General features: G+C 38.5%; 1 protein-coding gene across 1 annotated transcript in view; it reads right to left on the bottom strand.

Moving 5' to 3' along the window:
• Positions 1 to 338: 338 nt before the first annotated feature.
• The window catches only part of DBX2 (developing brain homeobox 2), a 30,981-nt gene continuing 10,736 nt past the window's right edge, over positions 339 to 20,583 (bottom strand). Inside the window, exons 2-4 of the mRNA XM_021704899.1 lie at positions 17,192 to 17,287; positions 6,550 to 6,737; positions 339 to 874 (exon numbers count right to left, since the gene is read on the bottom strand). Of these exons, the coding sequence (XP_021560574.1) occupies positions 545 to 874; positions 6,550 to 6,737; positions 17,192 to 17,287 (614 nt within the window). The 3' untranslated portion in view covers positions 339 to 544. The remainder of the gene's footprint in view (positions 875 to 6,549; positions 6,738 to 17,191; positions 17,288 to 20,583) is intronic.

The raw sequence follows: 20,583 nt of genomic DNA, 5'->3' as shown, positions 1-20,583 counted from the left end.
GTAGCTGAGCTGAGCTGTTAAGTTCATTTATAGCTGGAGACTGAAAGAAATCAGAAAATAGGAATTTTTAAAAAACACATTGGACCAAAATCCAAATTTTACATTATTTTCAGAAAATTAATAACATTCGGTCAATAGTTGGTTTTTCCTAATATAAAAGGAAATGAATTTGCTTGGTGCAATATTTAAAGAGGAACTAATTCCTACTAATGTATTTCAATGAGTATTTATATATATATACACACACACGTAGAGACACACACATATATACACACATACTCAGAGCAGGGACTGAGCCAACTATAACTCTCATTCTTTTCAGTTCCTTCGTACTTTCTGGGAGATTCTACTCCACTTACAAATTAAGCCTGAGTCTGGGAGCCAAACAAGAGAGCAATTGAGAGGGTTTCCTAAAGAATTAGTTCATGCATCACTCCAAAGGTATTACTTTTTAGGCACTGATGAGGCACAAGCTAGCTGGTTTTAGAGTCCAAATGTTATTAGTTAAGCATCCTTTTAAATTAACGTAGAGGAAGGTTTCCATTCAGACTGCCCCAGTAAGTACACCCTTGTCTCCAGCATCTTCCGAACACAAATACAAGGCACCCTGCTGTGACTTTGCTTCTGGGGCCGCTGCCCCTGAACTCTGTTGGATGAGTCTTTCTGAAGGTTCTGGCGAATTCTCCCTCCATCTTGGACTCGAGTGCTGCTGGGAGACTTCCCAGAGTGAGGGACACGGAGAAGGGAGCCCCAGAGCAGACCTTGAGAGGGGATCCTCTTGAAGGCCTACTTCCTGGACACACCTGTTGGAAAGCACTTCCTTCTCTTTGGAATTCCGCCACTTCATTCTTCTGTTCTGAAACCAAATTTTCACCTATTGACAAAATAATTGGACAAAATGATCACTTACTCCATGTTACTTCACTTCAGCATTGTAAACTGTAATGCCTTCTACGAAATACCTTATTGTGAGAGCCAGCCTAGCAAAGTCCTTATGGCTTTCCACTGGGCTCCTTCAAAAATACCTGAACAACTGCTTTAGTATAATATCCCCACACTGATGAAACAAAATGACTGCGATAAGCGGGTTACAGCCTGTAAGTCTGACATCTTTCAAAACTGATTTAACACTCAACAGTTTAAAACATCATTTAGCCCATGCTAAATTATTCACACAAAGGAAAGGCTATCGGCTAGTAATAGTGTTTACTTTGTGCGAGGTGTCAGGCCGTGCAGGCTGTTGGATTACATAATTTGATCCTCACGATGACTGCAATAAGTCCTCATTTCACATGTATGAAAATTGAGGTTCAGAGTGAAAAACCAGTTCAAGGTCACTCAGCTAGTAAAATGGAAGCACTTAGAACAGAATCCATGACTGTCCCACTCCAGGGCCCAGGCTCTTGTAACATTCAGATTTCATTAGGAACTTCTGGAAAACTAAATTAGGAATGCATTTTATAATGCTTTGATAAATTCCAGGCTTCAGTTTCCAAGTTTAATTACTCCTAGGATTTACCAAACTTGAATAATTAGGCTCAATAACAATCAATCATTATTAACCCCAAAGTGCTTATGATGGTGGTTTCTAATTTGAGCCATACTTCTGCCCCACCCCACCAGAGTCTGTCTTTACTATTAACTCCCCCCTTTATCTACTGCGTTGTCAACCGTGCCTGATCAGAAAACTTCACAACTGGTTTCCTGATATTTTAAAAGTCAATCACATTGTTTTCCTGAGCATTATACTGCATCTTTGCTTGAACAATTTAGTGGGTTTCTATTTTTAAAACAAAAAACTAGGAAGTTTTTACCTTAAAAAATAATTATTAAAGTGTTACCAACCAATGTTTCTCCCAATGAAGGAAAAATTTCTATCTGAGATGATCTTTCCAGAATGGCAAAACAATTCCTTCATTCTTTCAACCTGACTGGCAATTTCAAAATGGCTGCAAAGAACCTGATCCCAGGCAAGTGAATCCAAAAGACTGCCATCTCAGTTATAATTCTGTGGTTAAGGCTTTTCATAAGAAAACAGCACTAATGTGTACACACCAGAGCATTTGGTTCTAGTCATGAACTCATTTATTATTTGCAGTGGGCATTTACTCCTAGAAAGCCTGCCAAGTATTTCTAGTGGGTTTTCACTAAGACATTTTATTTGTGCCCATTGGTGATTCTTGCCCTTCTCATCACATTCATTATTTTCTTCTTTCCTTAGTTTTTCTGTAGACCTTGAATTTTTTGAGTGATATCTCAATGAAAAAAAATCATGAAGAAAGTTTCTTCACAATCAACAGTATTGAAACAAATGTACATATTTGGGGAAAACTGTAAATTAAAAGTTCTACCTCTCAACAAATACAAAAACAAACTCCAAATGGAAACAGCTAAACACAAAAACAAAACTATAAAAGTTCTAGAAAAAAACTATGAGAGATTATCATTACAGTCTTAGATTTTTTTTTTAAGCATTGACATAAAACACTAAGACCACAAAAGAAAAAACAGAGCTGCCAACATAAAAATGAGAAATTTCTGTGTAAAGACACCACAAACATATGAAAAAGCCACAAACTACCTAAAAGAATTAAAAGCAGAGACTTGAAGAGATATTTGTATATCCATGTTCATAGCATTATTCACAAAAGGTAGAAGCAACCAAAGTGCCCATTGATGGGTGAATGCATAAACAAATATGGTATATACATACAATGGACTATTATTCAGCATTAAAAAGGAAGGAAATTCTGACACATGATACAATATGGATGAACCTTGAAGATACTATGCTAAGTGAAATAAACCAATCACAGAAGGCCAATACAAGTGATTCCACTCATTTGAGGTACCTAGAACAGTCAAATCATAGAGACAGAAGGTGGTGGTTGCTAGGGGCTGGGGGGAGTGGGGAATGGGGAGTCACTGTTTAATGGATACAGAGTTTCAGTTTTACAAGATAAAAAAGTTCTGGAGATGGATGGTAGCCATGGTTGCTCAACAGTGTGAATGTACTTACCGCCTCTAAATTGTACCCTTAAAAAAGGTTTAAATGGTAAATTTTATGTCACATCTATTTTACCATAGTAAAAAAAAAAAACTCAAACCTGAAGAGTTTGCAATGGTTGTAACAGGAAAAGGTTACTAAACATAATATTCCAAATATTTTGATGACAGCTGAAATAATTGCTACAAATAATATGAATAATAGCCAAAAACTGAGAGCAATCCAAACACCCACCATTAGAATGGATAAACCGTTGTATACAGTGTAATGGAATACTACAGGGCAATGAGCTCAGAAGAGTGACTGCTGCATGCAACCTCATGAATGAATTTCACAAACATAATGTTAAGGAAAAGAAGTCATATATACCAAAGAATTTGTACTTTATGATTCTATTTATATAAACTACAAAAATAGGCAAAACTAATCTATGCTGTTAGAAGTCAGGATAGTGGGTAGTCTTGGAAGGAGGAGGCGGTAACCAGGAGGGAATATGCAGGGGGCTACTGGCCTAGTGATAAGGTTCTTCTGCTTGATCTGTGTGTTGGTTATACAGGTGATTTATACTCTCCTTCAAAAAGTCAAGATATATGTAGAATATGATCCTGTTTTTATTTAAAAACGTATATACAGGGTGCCTGGGTGGCTCAGTTGGTTAAGCGACTGCCTTCAGCTCAGGTCATGATCCTGGAGTCCCTGGATCGAGTCCCGCATCGGTCTCCCTGCTCGGCAGGGAGTCTGCTTCTCCCTCTGACCCTCCCAACCCTCCCCCCTCTCATGTGCTCTCTCTCTCAGTCTCTCTCTCTCAAATAAATAAATAAAATCTTTAAAAATAAATAAATAAATAATAAATAAATAAATAAATAAAAACGTATATACACAATTCTGGATCTCAATTCTAGGTCCTTATTTATAAAACAGGAATAATCAAAGTAGCTAGCTACCTCATAGCATCATTGTGAGGATAAATGACATCAAATGTAAGGACACACGGTAGGCATCGTGCAAGTGCTCGTGTTACTCTGTGTTTGTGCATATACAACACATATATACATTTACATTAAAGATAATATGTGGTACATCAAATAAATTCAAACAAGAGCCACTTATAAATGACAGTAATAACTAAGGAGTTGGTTTGGAAGGGGAGGAGATGAATTTTCATTTTTAATTTTACCAATTTCCCCTTTGTTTGAATTTACCATAATAAATACCATGTGTTGTGTAATTAGATATATATGCAAATAAGAAAATATGAAATTACTTCTGAGATGTTTACCAAATTTGATAACATAAAAAGTATTCATTCCTCAAGGCACTTGAATTTTAAAAACAATACAATCAACTATGTGAAACTATGCACCTGTGAATACGAACAGGAAGGTAACATACAAAATAGAAAAATAGTTTGTTTTCTTGGAATGGACAGATTATGGTCATCCCCTCATAAAAATGTTCTCTAATATGCGTGCTGCCTTCTCGTTCCAATAATCTATTTTTAAGAAAATGATATGTACTATCAAAGACGTTCACACTATCTCAGCACTGTCAGATCAAACCTAGCCATCTTTTCTCTTTTAACACCGACTTCAAGTTCTGACTCAACCAGGGGTCCCCTGCAACCTCCCAAACCTGCACATTTTCTCCACACCAACTCTGGAGTTTTGTTTTTTGGTTTTTTTTAATCCGTACCAGTGGGATGCAGACCAGCCCTACTGAGCTTCTGTGTGTCCTAAGTCAGGCCCAACGATTCCTCTAAGGATGAGACGCTTCCCTCACTAGACTCCCCAGGGGTATAAGAATCAGTCATGGGGATTAACATAAATCTCCAGAGAGATACATAACTTTGAGAACCACTGATCTAACTGCTTTATTTGGCAGTATATCTAACCTACCAGGTGATGTCTCCTATGTTATCATATATTATTATCTAACAGTTCGTGAGCTTCTGCTTTGTTTTCCCAGTTGCTTATATAAATTCCTGGGTGCACAGAGTGTATCTTAATCAGTGCTTAATCAACACTCCCTCTTACTGCCTACTTATTAGTACAGCGTCTTGCACACACAGACCATCAAGATATGGCTACTGATTTATCTATCATATACGCAAAATTGCTCTGCGACATGGATAGAATTCCTATATTTGTCCCTGTTTTTTACGTGAGAAACTGAGGTGAGGGATCTGTAGTACCACACAATGAGGAAAGCACAGATGGGCTGATGTAGGCCAATTACTCTCTACCACAGCATGTACTGCTTCCTACAACTAGAAAAAGTTGGGGGGGGTGGGGACAGATCACTTCCCTAGGGAAAGGAAGCAAGGTTAAGGAGAGTTTCATCCAAAAATAACTGGTTTAATAAAGTCCAAAGTTAGAAACCAGGTCATTTGTATTGAGCAAAGAACAGTAGAGCACGGTAGTTACTCAGGGCCTCTGCTAGCCCTTCAATGCCTTTATGCTAACTCAAAAAAAAAAAAAAAAAGATAGTAGGAAGGGAAAAATGAAGGGGGGGAGTTGGAGGGGGAGACGAACCATGAGGGACTATGGACTCTGAGAAAGAAACTGAGGGTTCTAGAGGGGAGGGAGGTGGGGGGATGGGTTAGCCTGGTGATGGGTATTAAAGAGGGCACGTTCTGCATGGAGCACTGGGTGTTATGCACAAACAATGAATCATGGAACACTACATCAAAAACTAATGATGTATGGTGACTAACATAACATAAAAAAAAAAAAAAATCCAGGTGGATGTAGCCTTGCACCAGGAAAGCCAGTTTGGCAGGCGGAGCACCTGCTACATTTCAGTTGCTGCCATGCCTCTTCGCCCTTGTCCCCTCGTGCAGTGCATATCCTACACAACGATACATGATAGCTCCAGGTTAAATAGAACACACAAACTCCAGAGTCAAGTTGCCTAGGGTGAGAGCCCAGCTCCAAAGCAGCTTCACTACATGACATCAGACCCATGTTTACTTCCCTACACTTTCTCATCTAGAAAATGAGGACGATTATGGTGCTTATTTTATACAGTGATTATAAAACAATTAGTCATAAAATACTAGTACCTTAATGTGTAAGAAAGGTTTGTAGGTGTTGCAAATATGAAACTACTTTACTGTACTTGACATACGCTCAGAGTGCAGAGTAATGAAATCTATTTGAAGGTATTTATGAGTCACACATTTATGACTGGATTTTGGATTGGAAATGAAGAAAAAGACAGGAAAATTGGTTCCTGCTTTTGTAGATTATGTGGTCTACTTCTCTCAAACCAAACAACTAATGATGTAAATGCCACATCCTTAGTGGTTCTCTTCATCTGGGGAGAATTAATCATGCAAAAACCTAGACCTCTCAGCAAATGGACCTATTTTCAAATAGCAATTGTGACATATATTTCCACCCACTCAACAATCGTGAAAATCATTTCAGTAACGCTTTAGGGTCCAGCACCATACCTAGTACAACAGACATTGCCAAATGCATGGATTTCATTGTATTCCTTTGGAAATCAGGAGCAGTGGACATCTTCCTGCTCATTAGTACCTGTGATTCCTTTAGTCCCAAGCTGAGGGCAAGTTTCTTTCGGTCTGTTTTGCTGATATATTTCTGCTTCTGAAACATTTTCTCCAGAGCCTTTCTCTGATCCTCAGAAAAAACAGCTCTTCTTAAAATACCCTTCCGAGCTTTGGAGTTAGAGTCCTGCGTCAAGAGAGGCAGCACACTCTCTTCTCCTGGAGGGGGAAGACAGGTACAAAAGCCCAGTTAGCGTTAGTGAGGAGAAGCCCGTCTGCCTTTCCCAGGACAGTATCTTCCTTCTCTGTACCACGGCCAAATCATCTCTCCGAACTCTGCACACTCAGAGCAGTGCTTCTTCCATGGTTTTGGTCATGGACTCCATTGAGAAATCCGATATATACTCTTGGCTCCCCAATGAGAAAAAAGTATATATGCTCGCTCTCCCAATTTTGGTGCCATGTTAGAAAGTCTATGGTCCCACGTTACAAAGCTCAAAGGCAGAACGAATAGTAGGTGAGTTAAACACACCATTTTTCTCTAATTCTTCATTTATTTATTTGTTTTTTTCTCTCAACAAAGTTTTGAACACTTACCATATGCCAGGCACTCTGCTCAGTGTTACACATTGAGACACAAGACGAATACATTTTATTGTACGCATTATCCATAAGATTTAGTGGAAGGCATTTATTGAACTAGCATCACAAATGTGAGGATATATTCCAAAGGAGGCTGCCTTGAGCGCACAAAACAAGGATCTGATCTTAATCTGGGATTTCAGGGAAAGCCGGTAGGAGTCAGAGATGTTCAATCTGAGAAGGGAGGTTTGGAAGATCCCCAAGCACTACCACTCCCCAATCCAGCTGACCATCAACTCCTTCAGGTTAGAGGTATTTACTACTTTTTCTGCCTTCTGTGGCTAGCACAACTGGTTCCCACCCTCTAAGAGTTTCATTCATCATTCATTCATTCATTTAGCTTCCCAGTTATGGTAGGAAGAATAATGGCCTTCCCAAAGATGCCTATGTGAATATGTTCCCCAGAACTTAGAAGTACATTACATGACATGACAAGGGGGAATTTAGGTTGCAAATGGAATTACAGCTGTTAACCAGATGACCTTGAGATTAGAAGAGTATCCTGGGGTAACCAGGTGGGCAATGTAATCACAAGGGTCCTTATGAGTGGAAAAGAGAGGGGAAAAAAGGAAGTCATAGAGAGATTGACTTTGATGCTACACTTCTTGCTTTGAGGATGGAGGAAGGGGCCACAAGCCAAGAAACGCAGGCAGCCACTAGAAACTGGAAAAGGCAAGAAACAAATTCCTCCCTAGAGCTTCCAGAAGGAACTCAGCCCCGCTGACACCTTGATTTTAGTCCAGTGAGACCCATTTCAGGCTTCTGAACCCCCATTACTGTAAGATAATAAGCTTGTATTAAGACAGTAGGTTTGTGGAAATTTGTTACAGCAGCAAGAGGACACTCATACCTGGTATCCGGATAACTGAGCTTATTTGAGGAAACCAGACCAACAGCACATGGTCCTTGCCCTCAATGAGCTCACATTCTCATCGGAGGACTGACATGAAGATCACGGTGGAATATAGGCACCAGGGGAACAGGGACGCCAGTTTATGGCTGTAGCTGGTATGCATTTTGGTGCTTAATAATTATTTCTAAATAAAAAACAAATTAATGTCTTAAGCACTACAATAGAATGAATGATCTTATGAAGTGCTCTGGCATCACAAAGGAGGAAGTAATTAATTCAGAGAAAACAGGCTGAGCCAAGTCTAAAAGACCAATCCAGTTCAAGAGAGAAAGAACCAAGGCCAAGCTAGGCAGAGTGACTAGCACGTCTAGAAGCAGTAAGGTAGTGCTATAAATACATAGAACAAACTGATGGTTGCCAAAGGTGAGGGGGGTGAACGATGGGGCACAAAATGAGTGGAGGGGAGTGCGAGATACAGGCTTCCATTTATGGAATGAATAAATTACGGGAATAGAAGACAGCATAAAGAATGTAGTCAATGATATGTAAGAGTGATGTATCAGGACAGATGGCAGCTGTGCTTGTGGTGACCACAGCATAATGTACAGACTTGTTGAATCACTATGTGACACACCTGAAACTAATGTAACCTTGTGTGTCAATAATATTCAACATTTTTTTAAAAAGCACTAAGGCATGAAGGAATAAAATTTATGGCAGGAAAACTAAGCAGTCTGCAAGGCTGGGAAGGGCATGAAGCAGAGGGGGCAAGATGGCAACCATATCCAGCCCACAGATGGGCTTTGTTTGGTCTTAGAATTCTGATGTAGTTGTTCACATTTAATAATTAGGAGATTTCATGTGAAGTCCAGGTTTCTGACATCTCTTCAAAGGTAACCACACTAGGCTCATCTTCCCAGAAAGCAAAGAGCTACCAGAGTGAACAGCAGGTGTCCCCTTTTGATGGGATGTGTGGCCCTCAGTTTGCCACAGCCTCACCTAGCTTGCTTTGTACCTGCCAGGCTCTTGAAGACATCTGGACCTTTGACATAGAGATTATAGAGTGGAACAGAGCCAGATCATAGAGTACTACAAGAGTTTGGGACTTTATCCAATAGTAGTGAAGATCAGTAGCAGATGTTTAATCAGGGTGTGACCTGATAATAATAATAAACACACACAGAGTACTCTGTACCATTATACTTACTCTGTGTTAAGCCACTGATTTGCATTAATTCATTTAATCCTGCCCAGCCTATGCCCCAAATGTTATACTATTCTTCTCCCCACTTTACAGATGAATAAAATGAAGATTTTGTCCAAGGGGTACATGACTAGAGTTCCAAACCCAGGACAACTAATATCAAAACAAATGCTCCTAACACTACACAATATATTCGAACTCAATCTGACTTGTAGTTTAGGGAAAAAATGTCAAAAATTAATAAATCTTGTCAAATCTACTTCTGTAATATGATAGCTTCCTTTTTTACTTGTCTAAAAGACTACAGATTATCTCCCAGTGAGTATCTCAGCCCTGGCTTACACCTCATTCTGTTTCATCCTCACCTTGCAAGAAGGACTGGCCTCTCTCTCTTTCCTTCCAGCTCTGTAACATTTCCATCTCCTCAGAAATGCCATAGCTCCTGGGATGTAATCAAGCCTAATTTTTTTACAAAGGTCTACTTTTATTGGTGCTCTTTTGATTCATTGTATGCGAACTTACAATTCTGTTAATTCTCCATCTACAGTTTTTTTTTTTTTTTTTTTTGCTTGTCACATGCCAAGGCCATACCTTGAAGTCAGGTTTTGACAACTGGATTCACTGTTTTTTTATCAAAGATTTAAGTAGTTTTATGAAATATTGGTCAATAATAAAAAATATTCTAAATATCTCAATATGTTCTTTTTCTAAATCTTCTTCTCTGAACTTTCCTTGGTGTAGAGACTATGGAATTGGGTCTTCTGCATTAGTTACGAGATTCATCTGTTGTGTGATCTCTCTCCAGGAAGGACAGGACAAAGGAGTTTGGAATGTGTAATATGGAAGAACTGGGTTTGGATCATGGCACTTACCAGTATGACTTAAAGCAAGTTACTCAGCCTTTTTCAGCTTATACTTACAAAGTTGCTCTAAGGATTCGGTGACCTAACACAAGAAAATTTCAGTGCCTGGCCCACAGTAAGGATTCCACGAATCTATCTACTTTTGCTTGTTGGTTTTCATTAGATTCTTATAAGAACCATATGTCACAGACATCCTCTGTACAGATGAAGACGTAGTCAGGGCTGTTAAGGTCCAAAGCCACACCAAGAACACAGAGCTCAGCTGGTAGCAGGACCTTCTGAATCCAAATGTTTGGCTCCTTCCTCCGTGCTATGCTGTTTCTTTACTCAGATATCACATGTCAAAACAGAAGGGAAGAAACACTTGTAAACACAGACCTCCTGTCTGTGACTACAGGCTTCTGCACCCTGTCCTGGACCAGTGTGTGAGTGTGGACTACAGGGCATCTCCTGTACAGCCCGATAATTGTGTCCTCAAATTTCACCACACCCTATCACTTGATATTTTGACTCTGGTATTTTTTAATTTGTAAATGTATATAATCTATCATTATTATAGCCATATGTATTAAAAATTGGGGAAAGAAACATAAATATCCAAAGGTAAAGAAATGTGTAAGGACATGATGCTGTAACTACTTGGTGAAATTTTAAAGAACCATTAAAGATGAGAACTGCGACAAGCAGGCAGCAGCAAAGAAAATACACTATACTGTATATGATAAATAAGACACATACTGTGTTTATAACTAAGTAAAAATGCAGAGAAGAGACTGAAAAGGCAAAAATAAACATAAAATAGGCTACTATAGAGTTATGGACAAATAATTCATCTCTAGTCTGCATTTTAAGTCTGGTTCTACTTTCTAAGGAAAACAAAGCAAACATTGTAGCAACCTTTTTGGGAATAATCCTCTTTTTTTAAAGATTTTATTTATTTATTTGACAGAGAGAGAGAAAGCACAAGTAAGCAGATCTGCAGCAGAGGGAGAAGGAGAAGCAGGCTCCCCGCTGAGCAAGGAGGCCGATGTGGGGCTCAATCCCAGGGTCCTAGGATCATGAACTGAGCTGAAAGCAGACGCTTAACCAACTGAGCCACTCAGGCACCCCTGGGAATAATCTGGTGGAGTGATGGGGATGTTGCTGAGTGACGACTGAAGATGAAGCCAATCCATCTCTCAGGTGCTCACAGTTGATTAGGAGAGGTCCGAGAGGTATACAGCCAGCCACAACACAGCGAGATAAATAACTGCAGACCATGGCATAAACAAATGAGTAATATAAAAAATAAAAATAAACAGATACAGAATTTAAGGCATGTAGAAAAGAGGCTTTAAAAGCCAGGGCCGGGGTACCTGGGTGGCTCAGTCATTAAGCGTCTGCCTTCAGCTCAGTTCATGATCCCAGGGTCCTGGGATCAAGCCCTACATCGGGCTCCCTGCTCTATGGGAAGCCTGTTTCTCCCTCTCCCACTCCCCCTGCTTGTGTTCCCTCTCTCACTGTGTCTCTCTCTGTCAAATAAATAAAATCTTTAAAAAAAATAAAAATAAAAAAAATAAATAAATAAAAGCCAGGGCCACCAATTCAAGGTGCTACAGGCTCTACCAATTTGGGAGTATTATGATGATGATGACGATGATGATGATGATGATTTTGTACCGTGGCTTCCATATATATGGGGCTCAGCAGCGGCTACCGTATGTGGCCCCTACATGTAGCATGTCATGTCATCTTTACAACAATCCCCAGAGGGGGTACTATCACCTCCATTTTCCATAGGAAAAAACTAAGGCTCCAAAAAGTTAAGTTGTGCCCTGGAGGTCACATATCAAAGAAGAGTGAGGTCAATTGATGCTCTTTATAATTATACCAAAGAGTGTCAAAGTTTTAATAAGTGGGCAGACAAAGAGGTCGGGAGGTGGGAAGAGTCATATCAAAGTGGCAGAGTGACCAAGGATAGAAAAGTTTCAAAGGCATGATTCCCTGGGTCCTGAGATGGCCCTATGCACCATCCTACAGGGAACCCCTGTGTGTAATGGGGCTGGGGAAGGGCATTCCAATTGGAGGTGTGCTCTGTGTAAATGACACTGTCATACAAATGACACGGGGGAGGGTGGGGACGAGCTGGGGAACGACAGAGAAATAGAGCATAAGATAAACTAATGGAACCCTTCATACTTTCATGTGTGAGGATGTAGGGTGTACATGTATTTTATATAATTCCTGTGGATCTGAAGTGTGGAGAGAGGAGATATAGAACTTCCCTAACTTGCCCCATTGAAACTAGAAGTCTACTTTCCATTCTCTATATAATCTAGTATTTGGGAATGCTGTAATACTTCATTATCATATAACCATATTGATTTGCTAAAAACCTTTCCCTAATATTAAGCCAAATTCAATTTCCACTAAACCCCAATTCAATCCTTCACACCTGTACTGAATGCAGTATATCTAATTTGAAGATAACGCTCAGGTTCTCTCTATTATTTCTCTTCTCCAGGCCAAACATAATCACTTTAGAGAATTCATGACCAGGCATAGAGAGCCTTCACCATTTTAGTTGCTACTTCCGGACATGGTTTTATATGCAAATGTGTTCACTGTGCCTTTTAAAGTGGGGCTCCAGAACTGGACAGGTGTAGGTTGTCTGACCATTACAGAGGCTGGTACAACTATTATCTCCCTTGTTCTGGGTATTGTATTTCTAAAAGCATAATCCAACATCCCCATATCATTCTGTAGACACATAGTGAGCTAAGAGTACAATCCTTTCCGTCTTTGTTATGTTCAGCCAATTCTCTCCCTCCTCTATTTTGTACTTGTGCACTGGTTGTGGGGAATCTCAAATCAGGACTTTATCAGCTGCCCATTAGATGTTACGGTATGTTCAGGCGAGGGCTGTAGACAAGATCAGGAACGAGCACCCTCTATCACTAAGTAGCTCTGCTTCCTATCCCCCAGCCTCCACTACTTATGAACACATTTGGGGAGAAAGGGAACTCCATTCCTGGAAAGTTACTCAAATACGTTCACTGCCTCTGCAGAACTGTTGAATAGAGCCATCAACTTGGAAAATCTCTTGTCTTCGAGTCTCTGACTCCTTGAAACATTCTTCCTGGTTGACCGAGTGTCATTTATCTCTGGAACACCCCTCCCTTCACTACTGAGAAGTCAAAACCTATATTCAACTTACTGCACAAGCCTGATTATGTTTTCAACAAAATAATCATGCTTCTTTCTCTATTAGCACAAAATGCTCCACCCCTCTGAAGATGTTAGAGTGCTAATGATAAATCCTTACAGAAGGACTGCCGCAGGTCTTGTCAGTTTTCTCGGGGCACCCAGCACTCCAGCTGATAACAGTGAAAGAGAACACAGTCAGGTCAGATGGCAAGAATACTAATAAGAGCATCGCCCATCTTTGACAGTGACACTCACCGGAACAACCTACATTCTCAACAATAAAAGTAATAGCCCTTCCCTGCTGCCTTCAACAAAATCCTAAATTCAAATTTGGAGAGTATTATTATGTTCTCCTAAGATTTAGCCAGGAGGAGAAAAGAGTAACATGATCTTAAGATGTAGAATATAAGGGGCACCTGGGTGGCTCAGATGGTTAAGCATTTGTCTTTGATTCAGGTCATGATTCCAAGGTCCTGGGATTGAGAGCCCTTCCCTGCTGCTTCTTCCTCTCCCTCTGTCATTCCCTCTGCTTGTGCTCTTTGGCTCTCTGTCAAATAAATAAAATCTTAAAAAAAAAAAAGAATATAAGAACATCTCCCAAGGAAAAGGCAGAGCAGTGTGTCCCAGAAGAATATTTCCCTGTTCAGATTTTCAAAACGTTGCTTCAAATTTAAACTTTGTCTTTTAATGCATAAAATTTTTGAAAGATCGCATTCAAATTGGGTACTCAAAGACAAAATGAAATAATTATCTGATTAGTTCAATTAGCTATTCTACATAATTAAGACTCCTGTACCTTTTCAGGTCACTGTTGTTTTTTTTAAGGTCATTCTCCGCATAATCTCCACGACTTTCCATTTCATCTTAGCTGAGAAATGTGATTTTGAAAAGAACCTTATGGATGTAATATCAAAGATTTTCCTTCCACTACTTTGGGGGAGGGGAGAACTTTTACCACTGCCTTTTAATTTTTCCCCACTGTCAGGGTTGTGCTTAAAGAGCCTATTAAACCATTTATTATATGTGAGAAGGGCACTGGAGGAATGATTGTTTCCACATTGCAACAAGGTAATCATAAATCTAAAAGGTTAACAAGAAAAATGAAATCAATTTTATACAAGTGAATCATGTTAAAAGAGTCAAAATGATATTTTACTTGCTAGTTATGAACCTGTTGATCTGATCCTATGCTTTGGAAAGCGTGAACTCAATATTGTGAAACAATGATGAGGACCACAGATTTCATTGCTTATTAAAACATTTAGTATAAACCTTGATTTTGACTGTCCACACATGTCAGCACATTTTGGCTGAAATTTAATATGAGATTACTTGAACAGTTCATTTTCCTTCTTCTGTGTGATGGAAAAAAAATTTAATGCTTGGGCATAAAAATTGTTATTAAAGAAAGAAGAAAAAAAGAAAATCTAGTAAATGCCTTAAATAATAAAGAGTACTGTGCAGATATAAGCCTTATTAGCGTTCCTTAGTATCATGGTTATTTATGTAAAATTCTTTAATGACAGCATAAATCCACCATTTCATTATTATTTGCTGCTAATACGATGAACATTGTAAACAAAAAAATAAAAAATTCATTTCAGATTTATAACTAATGAGACACCAAAGTTTATTAAAAACACTTGTGGCATCTCTCAAGAGTTTTAAAATGCCAACTTCAGAAATGGAAACAAACCAAGTACAGTGTTCTCTATGCTTGATCTGAGCTGTGCTGATTTACCCCATGTTTTATTAAATAAAAAAAAGATAAACATAGGACTTTATAAGCCTCCAGGGAGAGACACCACAATTCACCAATGTTATGCCAAAGGCATGAAGTGCGAAGAACCGAGAGGCAGATGGAGGAAAATGAGTCTTGCTTGAAGTAATTTTTTCAAGCAACTGAAAAGATGAAGTTCTCTAGGAAATGTCTTTAGAATTACTTATGTGCTCTATTGATCAAACTGGCCCAGGCATTAGTGCACTTTTTGGGTTTAGAGACTCTTACAAAAACACTGCTAAAAATGAATAAACATATACATGCATACATACATGAATGTCCGCCTGTTACACAGGACTTTTTATCCATTTCCACTTACCTGACCTACACTGCCAGAGGTTCTCTAAATGGAAGTCTAGTATTCTATCAAGATGGAGTGACTGAAACTAGGTGTGGGATCTCTTTCAATCTCTACCCTGGAGATGCAACACCAAACATTTAATTCCAGAGATGCCACTATGCCATGGTATCAGCTAATCTGGGAATGACGCTCCACTCTAGCAGCCTTTTTCTGATACTCTAATCCATGGTGACAAATGTATCCTTAATTTGCACAACACTTTTCAATTGCCCGCACAGGAGACCACCTTGAAGGAGCGAGTAAAAGGTTTAGTCATGGTTTTCTATTTTTCTATTTGAATCAATACATTCTAGTTAAATGGACAATTAATAGGTCACTTCCAAAATAGTGGTGTATCAGTCCTGGTTAATAAACAATCCCCAGAGTTGATAATGGGCTCTATGTATTCAGCAAGTCCTGTATACACTCAGCTCATCCACTAAATCCCTTTTCAGGTGGACAGGGTTATATGGGAAGATGAGCTAGAATGAGTCTATAAAAGTCAGTTTCATTCACTGCTTTATTTTTCAGTCAAGTGCTTTAAATGGTGTCCAGAAATTCACTCGGAATGTGAGACAGGAGAAAAGATGGACACACAGAGCCTTGCTTTATGACCATACAAAAGGGCAACTGACCCTTGCCCGAGGCTTTTCCATGTGAAATGGCTCCTAAAGTTCATCTGCACAGTGAAAAATCGTGGTGAGGTCGCGTGTGGATGAGTCAAGTGAAAGTGACGATTGGTCACGGGTCTGTCACCCATTGTGGCTGGGCCCCTGCCATGTAAAGTGCTCTGTGGGAAAGTATCGGCCCCCTAAAGAGATGCTCAGAAGCCTGCAGCTCATTAAACGGCCAGCATTTGCTGCCTCACTTGTCAGGAATCATTCTGTTGAGCAACTGCTCTCCTGAAAGATTCATAAAACACATGAACAGAGAGGCAGCAGGGACCTGAATTCAACCGTGATAGAGCTCTATACTTCAGCCTAACTCAACTCGGATTTCACTTTTCGCCTGACAGAGGGGTTAACCTGAATAAATGTTTTCTCTTGGGCAGCTGAAATAAATGTGCCCCTTTACTGGACTTCTTTTTCATAAACTCAAATTCTCTGCCTACAGATTCTTATTTGACCTAGAAATCTCAAGATCAAGGTGAACTTAATTTCTTTTTAGTTTGACATTGTTTTCTTTGGGTATGTGAGTGTATGTGTGTGCGTGCACCCTCTGAAAGTTTTTCCAAGTTGTCGTTCTCACTTCAGCCCTGGACACTATTTAAATTTTGTAATGTTCAAGAAGTTCTCTTGAAAATATTTCCTACAACTCCGGTTGGTTTTCTTCAAGATCATAAAGAAGAGGTATTTATCTCCTTTTACAACCTGGACAATTTCAATTATTTTCTATGGACACCCAGTGACTTTCTGTGTCACATTTTAAGCTGAATGGAAATTTTACACAGCACTATTTCTTAGCCTTCCTTCCTTTCTTTTTTTCTTCTCTAAGTGAGTATTGCTACACATTTCAGAAAGAGCCAAACTGGTCCCTCTGAGATCTTTTATATCAAATGGAAAACAAGTTGCTTTCCTTGGTGTGTCAGCCCTGGGTTTCAATGCCATTAGAAACTGCTCACAATTGCTCAGTGTGCTGAGGTCTGATAAATCTCTGGAAACCTCCTGAATGGGATCGCTGTGATTTTTAGTGAGGATTTAGCTCCTTGCCATTGCATTACCAATTAGTTTTCCAGAGCACATTAAATCCTGCTGCTTTGGTTTACAGAATAACTGAGGCATTGCTGATGAAGCATAAAAACTTACTTGCAAAAGCAGTGGGGGATGCAGGGCGCCGACAGGACCCACCACAGCATGCCGAGTAGAATGGCGGGGCAGTCAGGAAAAAAGGTTTGGAAGATGCTGTGGAGAAAGCATTGATCTCATTGATGAGTCATTTCTTTCAGACAATATTCAAAATTCCACTTTCCCGAAAGTCACTGAGTAAAACACTTCATTTTCTGAGACTTTACTTAACTAGTTATAACTTTTACTGAAATTAAAGTCATTCTAAAGTAGCCTTTATCTGCCAAAGAGATCGCCAAATAGTTTAATCAAGATTTGGAAGATATGTTGGAAAGACTCAATGGATCAAAACCAAACTTAATTTTCTGTGTGGTCATAATTATATGTAGCAAGTATTCCTTTATTTAAAATATCCCAGAGCAACACTGTCCAAGAGAATGATCTGTGGTGATGGAATGTCCTTTATCTCCACTGTCCACTTGAAAATAAATATTTTTATTACTCTCCCTACATATTCAATGGCAACTTTTTCTTATCTTAATCATTATTTAGTGAATATTATTTTGATATGAAAATATACATTTTTCAAGAACACAATAATTTCAGACTTGTATTTTAACCAATTGATAAGCATGTGTTAATTTTCGCCAATATTTTTGCAGGCTATATAAAAATAAGTGCATTGCCCAATAAGAATTTCGGTTCTTAATGCCTTCAAATTGCAAATTAATCATAAATCATAATATAATGGAAAGTTGCCAATATTCATGTTCTCAGCTTTTCAATATCCAATTTTTCAAATAATAAAATGTTTGTCTTAATGATATCTTGAGGCATACACAGCTGGCTCAGTCAGTGGAGTGTGTGGCTCCTAATCTTGGGGCTGTAAGTTTGAGCCCCACACTGGGTATAGAGATTACTTAAAAATAAAATCTTTTAAAAAATGGTATTTTGAAAATATAGCAACTAAGCAAAGTATGAAAAGGAAATCCATTTTGGTGTTCAAAAGTACTATAAAACTTGAAAAAAAAATTTTTTTTAAGTAGGCTCCATGCCCAATGTGGGGTTTGAACTCATGACCTGACATAGACAGTTGCACGCTCCACCAAATGAGACACCCACGCAGCCTATAAAACTTGTTTTTAGGGCGCCTGGGTGGCTCAGTTGGTTAGGCGACTGCCTTCGGCTCAGGTCATGATCCTGGAGTCCCGGGATCGAGTTCCGCATCGGGCTCCCTGCTCGGCAGGGAGTCTGCTTCTCCCTCTGACCCTCCTCCCTCTCATGCTCTCTGTCTCTCATTCTCTCTGTCTCAAATAAATAAATAAAATCTTTAAAAAACAAACAAACAAAAAAACTTGTTTTTAATTTCACTGTTATAAGTTATTCTAATATTAACTATAAAACCATCAAAGAAATGATAAATCATTCATTTTAATTTAACATCTTATGTTACAATAAAATGGCATTATTTAGGCAGTTACATTTTCCATTATTCTCGGACTATATGAAGTACTTTGAAAAATGAAAATCTATTTTTATGTATAAAAGCTGTCATATTATGTTTATTCTCAAGCATTTCTGTTAACTCATTTCAGCTCCAAAATAAACACTCCATAAATAATTAAGTTACGGCTATTGTGCTGTTTAGCACAAAATGCAATGCTGCATTTACATACATACAATGAAACGTTTATCATCATAGCTGGAAAAACACACATAAAAGAAATATTTTTACTTAATATAAAGTGTAGAAAATAAGTACACTAGTGATACTGTTACCATAACCATGCAAAATACGTGCAAATTACAAATTTTACTATTCTAGCCAAGATGTTTCTCAGTCTAACCCTATGGCCCTAAAAATAGAAAGTTAAAAGATCTAAAAAAATGAATGGTTCATTTGAGACTAGTGATCAATTAAATTCATTTGTGATAAATGAAGTTTTGAGATATATGATCTTAGTGTTGTTTAACCATAAAAAGTTTTTACTGAATACTTTGTTACATTACTATATATTATCTTATCTTAATAAAGTAAAACTGCAATCAAAATAACATGTTATCTACAGTAATAAACTCATGTGGCTAAGGAACTACATGTTACATGACCAGGCTTCAGGTTCTATTGCATAGAATTTCTTCACCATTTTAAAAATCATCTCTTTGACATACATATATTTACACAGATTAGTTGATTCCTGATTTCCATGCATAAATACACCTTGTTTAAGCTGGCTTATGTGAAAATTGCTGTGAAATTCCAATTAAGTGCTCCATTTCTTTTTCTTAACATGTGCCTACTTTGACATAAGTCAAATGCTAATCCAGCTGAGCATGTGATTGCAGGGGTGTCAAATGGTACGTGGAAATAACCATTTAAAACAATGAAATGCAAAGAAAATGATTAAAATAAAATAAACAATGAAATGCATTTAAAAATATATCTTACACTTCTAAATTTTTGTAAATGACATGCTCTTTAAAGCAATGAGCAAAAAAGGAAACTCAATTGTGATAAAAACAAAGTAACAAGTTGACAGACCTGTTAAAACTTTAGCCTGGTGATGGGTATTAAAGAGGGCACGTTCTGCATGGAGCACTGGGTGTTATACGCAAACAATGAATCATGGAACACTACATCAAAAACTAATGATGTAATAAGGTATGGTGATTAACATAATTAAAAAATAAATAAATAAATAAATAAACAAAAATAAATAAATAAATATGGCTTTTGTAAGCCATAAGAACTACTCAGAAGATGCTCTGAAAAAGGCAGAAAACAAGGCAATTTCACCCTGGATGATATGCATTTCAAAGCCCATCAATGCAATCTAAATGCAGTCACTTTATCACTGATCCTACTGGGAACAATCTGTCATGGGCTTACCGAACGATATTTATGACAATAGTATTTAAGGAGTGTCTGCTATACACCGGGCACTGGACTAGCTATGAATTTTAGCACATGCTTTCTCATTCATTCATTAGCATTCAGCCTCAAATGGGTATGCAACTGGAATGTGATGAGTACTCTTTTCAGCAAATTTTTTTAAAAAGGACAAGAGAAACATAAATATGTTACCATAATAGTTATTAGCCAGGAAAGATAAGGATTTCATGCAGAGACTGCCAGAGCTGGAACCCAGAAAAGGGACTGTCTGCCAAGTTTTCCATAAGAGAAAAACAAATGGCCTTTCCTATGGTGGGGGGGGGGGGGGGGGGGAGAAGGCATGCTGTCAGGTGCTACAGCATGATGTCAGGTTCTGTTAGCGCACGTTTCAGGATACTCCGAATTTTGTATCCCACTGACAAATCTAGTTTCCAGTTTCTGCGGGAATCTGCTACAAGTCACAAACAAATCACTTAAAATTCTTGGAACTGAACTGTCTGAATCCAAATGACTAAAATCA

Source organism: Neomonachus schauinslandi, chromosome 5, assembly GCF_002201575.2.
Source record: "Neomonachus schauinslandi chromosome 5, ASM220157v2, whole genome shotgun sequence".
Classification (NCBI taxonomy): domain Eukaryota; kingdom Metazoa; phylum Chordata; class Mammalia; order Carnivora; family Phocidae; genus Neomonachus; species Neomonachus schauinslandi.
This window is presented reverse-complemented; position numbering and strand designations above follow the sequence as displayed.